At 33.9% G+C, this 7,719-nt stretch overlaps 1 protein-coding gene across 1 annotated transcript in view; it reads left to right on the top strand.

The window, feature by feature from the left end:
* The window catches only part of LOC137618086 (cadherin-99C-like), a 271,312-nt gene that overhangs the window by 119,124 nt on the left and 144,469 nt on the right, over positions 1-7,719 (top strand). The window contains exon 5 of the mRNA XM_068348061.1: positions 7,593-7,715. Coding sequence (XP_068204162.1) covers positions 7,593-7,715 — 123 coding nt within the window. The remainder of the gene's footprint in view (positions 1-7,592; positions 7,716-7,719) is intronic.

Raw genomic sequence — 7,719 nt, 5'->3', positions numbered from 1 at the left:
TTTTGAAGGATTGTCTTGAGTATTAACGTGATCTGTCTTACATTATTAAGATTTATCGCAGCATGTGATTTAAACGTTACTTTCTCTTTGAGATCATGAAAGTAACGAAAAAATTGTAAGCCAAAATTCCTGAAATTTCATAGGTTTAGTATCTTGGCACGCAGGGGTCATGTGAAGTATTATGGATTTGCGTTTAGAAGTCTGATATTTCATATTTGGAGTATGTAATTGCATCTGAAATATATTTGTTGTACTTTTAGATAAATTCTGTAGAAAATGCGTTACTTTCATACATATATTTGGTCCCGACTAGAAGTTACCCCACTCGGGAAATCCGTTTATTTTTTTCGGTCATGCATGATTTCGTGACTGCCATTGATAAGGACTAGTTGCAAATGCTTATATAAGGGCATCCTATAAAAAAAAGAAATAGTTTACCATAGTTTTTTTTCATAAATTCATAAATTATTAGGATTTATATGTAGTCTTAAGAAAAAATTATTTTGGTGTGAAATTCGCGTCCAAGCAAAGAAACTTTAGATAATGTTTTTGTTATTTATTGTAATACAGAAAAGAAAATCTTTACTGAAACCCATTACGAAATGTTTTGAATTGAATGATGATTTCTTAAGATTATGAAATTAATTATTATTATCTCTCTCTCTCTCTCTCTCTCTCTCTCTCTCTCTCTCTCTCTCTCTCTCTCTCTCTCTCTCTCTTGTTAATGCCCTGACTGGTGGATTGCAGCTAAATCAATACTATTACCCGTTCACACTATGGCTTACTGACTAGGTCTGTCCCATATCGAACCATAAACCTTGCAAACGTGATTCAATACGATACCATCGAGCTACTGGAAACAAACACCCATACACAGATATATATATATATATATATATATATATATATATATATATATATATATATATATATATATATACACACACACACACTGTATTGAGGCAACCGCGTACACCTTGCCCTATTCACACACATACAAAGTGCAAAGAAACAAAACCTGTAGCAGCAACGTTACAGTTAGGTACTTCGTGACCCGTTGAATTAATTGAACTCTTGCCTTACTGCTAGCGGAGTGCTGCTTGGTAAGGTCAAAGGTGAAGCGACCTTACCCACTCGCCTTACCATCCACTTTCACTTTAGGTTTTTATGTGCGGGAACGCATTGCTAGTCCACTTTGGTTACTTAATTGTCAATGCTCACTGAAGCAGTTAAGGAACAATCTGTTACGTGCATGCAATATAATTGGTTAGAAGAATGAATAAGGAAGATTAAACTGGAGATAATTTGTTTATCTAATATCCTCTTTATTACTCATCATCATCTCCTCCTAAGCCTATTTCGCCAGTCTGTATCGTGAGCTTTTAATTCATTACCTCTCAATTCATCCTCTCCTACTTCACGCTTCATAATTCTCAGTCATGTAGGCCTGGGTCTTCCAACTCTTCTAGTGCCTTGTGGAGCCCAGCTGAAAGTTTGGTGAACTAATCTCTCTTGGGGAATGCAAAAAGCATGCCTAAACCATCTCCATCTACCCCTCATCATAATCTCATCCACATATGACACTCGAGTAATCTCTCTTATAGTTTCATTTCTAATCCTGTCTTGCCGTGATTATAAATGGCTCTCTTCATGTACCGTTATTCGATGAAGTTTTGATCTTTCACGGTCAGGGGTGCGCCCCTTATTAGAAACCTCTAAGAAATTAGCATATCCGTTGGTCCTCCTGACCTTTTCTGCCCAAAACATAAGGATTATTTCGGTGTATAGGTATGTGGTTGCCAGTGGAATCCGGTATTGAAGAGCGCTGCTTACATTCTCTTCGGGGTGAAAAATGCTATCTGGAATTCTATTACGGAACTTACACGGGAGATGAGTTTTGATGGCTCTCAAAATTATTATTATTTTTTTTTATACACTTTTACAATGAGGAGCTTAGTACAGTATCTAATGCCATGATTTGTATTTTATAATACAATAGAATTTGCTAGATTTCACACGAGCAGTAGAAAATGCAAGACTGGGCAGGAAATGAAGCAATGGGTTCTAACTGAACACTACATACCTCACCTCTTAACGGTTGCAAGTTTTTTTTTTCCTTTTACTTGTTGTCCTTGTATAAGACAGATAAGCAGAGTTGAGTTAACATTCTCCCTCATGGATAACCGATCTTTTTCAAAGGTGTATATTCTATGACGTAGTATTTTAAAGGTTATCAACTATTGACAATATCAAAGATCGTAAATTGCGCGTTGTGTAGTCTTGGTTAGCTAATATCGATTATATATAAGTCGAAAATAATACATTTCTTTTGCTCGTCAGTCGAGGCGTGGACGTCGCGATGCCATGACCCACATTTCAACCTGCACGACTCGCATTGGGATTTGTATATCACAAGGTTTATTTCCGAAGGATTCAAGCCACCTCTCCTCATTTTCAGAGAGAGAGAGAGAGAGAGAGAGAGAGAGAGAGAGAGAGAGAGAGAGAGAGACTCAAAATCCTCTGACGAAATCTCGGACCGACATATCGATATAATCTAAATCATTTTGTGAATGAAGACTTCTGAAAATTTATGGCTAATGCTGTATAAGTATAAATCTTATTCGCACATCAAGAGAAAATATATACTTCATAGTACTTTTAGATTAAGTGGTACATACAAGTTCGTAATAAATGACATTCGAAGTGGATGATGAATATTGTTTAATGAGTTCTCAGGTATGGAAGTGCAACTGATACTTCTCGCCAGATGGTAGACAGGTCAGATGAGGAATGGCCTGCAGACAGTTGTCTTGCATATAACTGACAGCTTTTTAGGATAGTATATTTCAAGGGTGGTCATCTCATTGTAGATACCCTTTTACACTGCATGGTGACCTATGATACTTCCCATAGAGCCTGGTTTTTCCTAACACGGGAATTGAATTTCCCATTAAGACAACTTTGTCAGTTGATGTTTTGTAGCACTGGATCAAGAGAACATTAAAAGATATTTCTAGTTATTTCATCAGCATTTATTATTGGGCCGTGGGCACTAAGAGTGTCAAGAGATTTCCTTTTGCCAGTGGAATTGTCCCGAACATTGGTTTTTCATTGAGACTTTCAGGTAGGTATGCAAGGATTTTGGTTCTTATAGCAAATTGCCTCACTGTGAATCCAGATGAATCCTTTGACAGCATTCTTCAACCATTTCGATGAGAGGCGAATCTCAATGGGTGCAGAAATACTATATTGTATAGATGAACCTCATCTGTACACTTTAATTTACAGTATTGATAATTATCGCAGATTTGATTGCCATTTGCTCTTCATTTTTCATTATCTAAATAAATTCATAGACTCTCCTTGTCAAGTTCCCTGTGATTGGTCTTGACTTTAGAGCTGTTTGTTATCATGCTGATCATGATACCCTTGTTTTTAGACTTGTACAGATGATAGGTAGCTGACATTTTCTCAGTAATATTATAGATTTTTTAGATACCGGATTAAAAAAGATAAATATTTGATGACCACTGGAGTGGATGCAAAAATATGATCTCAGGGGAGTATGCTTGACTAATTACTTTTTGTATTGTTTACGCATGGAATGTGGTTTGGCATTGAAGACAAGCGTGTTGCTCATGCAAGTTGTTCTCCTTCTCTTTGCATCGATCCAGTTTCCTGAGTAATGACCTGTCATTGTTGAAGCTCTAATTCGATTATGGGAGATGAAGTTAAACTCTAGCAAAATTCAAAGTATGATTGCTAGTTGGTTTAGAACATAAGAAACCACGCGCTCAGATATTTATATTGGTTGTTTCGTTCAATTTTAGGTGGTATTCTTGATTGAAAATTCACTTTTAATAAAAGACAAAAAAATCTACACCGATATTTACGAACCTCTCTTTCTATAGAGTTTTATTTATCCTTGTTTTGAATATTATTTCCATTGTTTAGGTATCAGTTCTAACCTGCATCTTAAATTGTTTGATAAAAACCTGAAGTTTTTTAAATTTATTTTTTTTCATACGAAGCTCAATTCAAACAGTATATTAATATAAATTTCAATCGTACAGTGACCAAATTGTCGAATTATCTTTCTCATCATCTATGGAATCGGTAGAACTTGAGAAGATTAAACTTTGTTCAAATGTTTGTTTGTTGAGCATATTTTGTGAATTGAGCATATTTTGTGAATTCTCTTTTTAATTATACATCGTTATTTATCGTTTCATAGATATTTCTTTTTGATCGTTTAATCTTTACTTTGTATTTTTTCCTGAAAGGGCTTGAAATAATTATTTGGTTCCGTCTATCACAATATATTGTACAGTGAGGCACTAAATATATATACACCATGCATATGCAAAGTTCAAGAAAATTTGACAATCATACTTCCCTGCAATATCCGATATGCTGTATGTCAGCAATATTTTAAGATTTTAAAATTATTATTTTTTCTGACCTTGACTGAAATTGTTCATTCAATTAAAAAACGCAAACGAAACTTTCCAAATTATTGAATGAATATCATGTAACTAATTTTAAAATGAACAATAAAGCAGCAACGTCAAGGACGACAAAATGTATAGAAATTTTTGAGAAACACGTCTTCTTCAATTGCACAAAAGATTGGCTTATTGAGAAAGTCTTTTAAGATTTTCGGTCCCCAATCTATTCTGAAGTGTTTTAATTCTTTCATTCTACCTTGTTTCGAGTATTGTTCTCCTGTCTGGTCTTCAGCTGCTGATTCTCATCTTAACTTGTTGGACAGGAACTTACAGTCTATTAAATTTCTTATTTCTGATCTAGATATTAATCTTTGGCACCGTCGTTCAATTAGTTCATTATGCATGTTGCAGAATATTCTTCATAATTCTGACCATCCTTTACATTCAGTTCCATCCTGTTCGTAATACTAAGCATGCAGTTAATTCTCATAGTCGGGCCTTCTCCATCATGAGACTCATTACTAGAAGTTTTATTCCAGCTGTTACCAAGTTGTGGAATGATCTTCCTAATCGGGTAGTTGAATCAGTAGAACTTCAAAAGTTCAAAGTTGCAGCAAATGTTTTTATGTTGAACAGGCTAACATAGGTCTTTTTATAGTTATATATGAATTATCTCTTTTAATTCTAATGTTTTTTTAAATATTTTATTTTAATTTTCATTACTTCTTATATTCTTTATTTATTTCCTTGTTTCTTTTCCTCACTTGTCTATTTTTCCCTGTTGGAGCCCTCGGGCTTATAGCATCTTGCTTCTGCAACTATGGTTATTGCTTGGCTAATAATAATAATAATAATAATAATAATAATAATGATGACGATGATGATATTAATTAAATTTTTATATAAGATGTGCAGCACATGGTGTCATTATAACATCAATAGTATGTCAGTCACTATGCATACTGGGAAAACGAAAAATCAATTATATAGTTTTTTATGAGAGAGAGAGAGAGAGAGAGAGAGAGAGAGAGAGAGAGAGAGAGAGAGAGAGAGAGAGAGAGAGAGAGAGAGAGAGAGAGAGATACTATATAAGGAGTTTAGATGTCTCAAAGACTTTGTCTATCCGCGGAGACTCCATTTGCTCTTCGGTAGAGCGATTTAATTTAAGCATTTAAAAAGTTCTTATGGTCATGTCTAACTTATTCTTAAACTCGTTTACCGTGATAATGTTGACTACATCCACTGGAAGTCTACTCCAAGTATTTGCTATTTTGTATATAAAGAAATTGCTTCATTAAGTGTTGTATCTTTTCAATTCCAGTTTGTATCCGTTGCCTCAGGACTGATTTGTGCTAAGCGTGAATAGGTTGTTGTAATCTACATTTGCTATTCCTTTAAGCATTTTGAATGCCTCTATCAAATAAGTTTGCAGAGAGAGAGAGAGAGAGAGAGAGAGAGAGAGAGAGAGAGAGAGAGAGATCAACTCAAACGAATCAACAGGTTGTTAAATAATGGATAATTACGATAGTGAGGAAACATGAGCAGCAAAAGAATTACAAAACTGTCCAATAAACAAGAGTGTGAAAGCTGCTAACCTACCTGGTTCTATGATGAGGAAGGTGATGGACTGGATTGTGTTCAAGTCATCTTTATAGCAGAGAAAATTCTTTCTAAACGCAGCACAAGTACACATTTATTTGAGTGGGGACTAAAAAGTCCCATAAGTTGTTTTATATATATATATATATATATATATATATATATATATATATATATATATATATATATATATATATGTAAGTGTACATGCATACTTTACGTACGCAAGAATGGTTTTGAATTAATGAAAAGACAAACCACGAATATAAATAAGATGCTTATCGTGCAAATCATTTGAACTGCTAAAGATTATTAAGTGTCTTCCAGTAGTGTATAACTGTATACTGAGAAAAAATATTCCGGAAGAGTGCCACTCGTATCGAATCATCCATTGTATGTAGGTAACGATTAAAGCCAATCTCTGTGCTTAATGGCCTACGAAACTACCATTTTTGACAGCAAAGACGATGTGTTATGCTGTGTCTTCAGTCCATGATGATGTTTATGTGATATTGATATATAGTATCTTTCTTTGGAGTGAGAAAATGAACTTATAACCTAAAGAAAAGATGAGAAAGCAGGGTTAAGCAGGGAGAAAATTTAGCAAGAAAAAAATGTGACTCACGTCACAGTACGATAATCGACAATTTTTATGCCTAATGTGATTTTAATGGAACATGTTACTGTTAAAAGAAAATTATATCAACATAGAAAAGACTTCTTTATTATCTTTAATAAGCATAGTTAAATGACGAAAACTTTTAGTTCAACCAATAGGTTCTCGAAGAGACAGTATAGGAAAGGTGTATAAGTCATGTTTGACGAGTAAAAGGGCAAGTTTTGTCATTTAACTTTTTGCAGTACATGGTTTTATTTTCCACCAATCTATTTACTTCAGTGTGTCTATAATTATGTGAGAAAATATATTTACCTTACACAAGTGGGTTTTTTATTTTACAGTTGTCAACGAGGTATAAATCTATGTAATTTTATAAGTATTTTTTATACAACCATTAATAATTCAACGGCATCAACATTTTACATTATTTTCTCATTTTAATATATGATATGATCTAGTCTTTCCACTAATAACAATTAACTCAAAAATTCAAGTCCTTGTCCAATATGAGTATTAAGCATTTCTATTGTTGCATATACCGTTTGTGTTAATTTCAGGACATATCATATATTAAAAAAGTCATCTTTTCGTAAACGAAACCCATATCGACATTTTTGTAATGCTACATATACATATTCTTTAATTTCAAATGTGTAGATATATTACCTTGTAACATTCGTAAGAGTGAAACATACAATTATTTTGGATTTATCTATGTACGTTTGGCTGTGTTTTATAAGTGATAGTATTCACATATCTAGAAATGGTCCTGCAACGTCATTGTGTGTAATATCATATGTAGTTTATTTTGTACAATTATATTAATGATCTATGAAATTTCAGCCTGATTCAAGCTTTAGAAACAGCGACGCTGTATGAATTCCCTGTCTTGATTTCATACAACTGTCTTTCCTCTTCCCTTTCAGTTATCGTGTACCATAAAGAGCTCGGGTGAAGTGAGGAGCATTCCTGTGATCGTTCGCATAACGGATATAAACGACAACAAACCCGTATTTTCCGGGTTGCCTTACGCCATTAATATTCCTGAAGTAA

The sequence above is a fragment of the Palaemon carinicauda genome, chromosome 24 (assembly GCF_036898095.1).
Source record: "Palaemon carinicauda isolate YSFRI2023 chromosome 24, ASM3689809v2, whole genome shotgun sequence".
NCBI lineage: Eukaryota > Metazoa > Arthropoda > Malacostraca > Decapoda > Palaemonidae > Palaemon > Palaemon carinicauda.
Note: the sequence above shows the minus strand (reverse complement) of the source record. Positions and strands in the feature narration are given on the sequence as shown.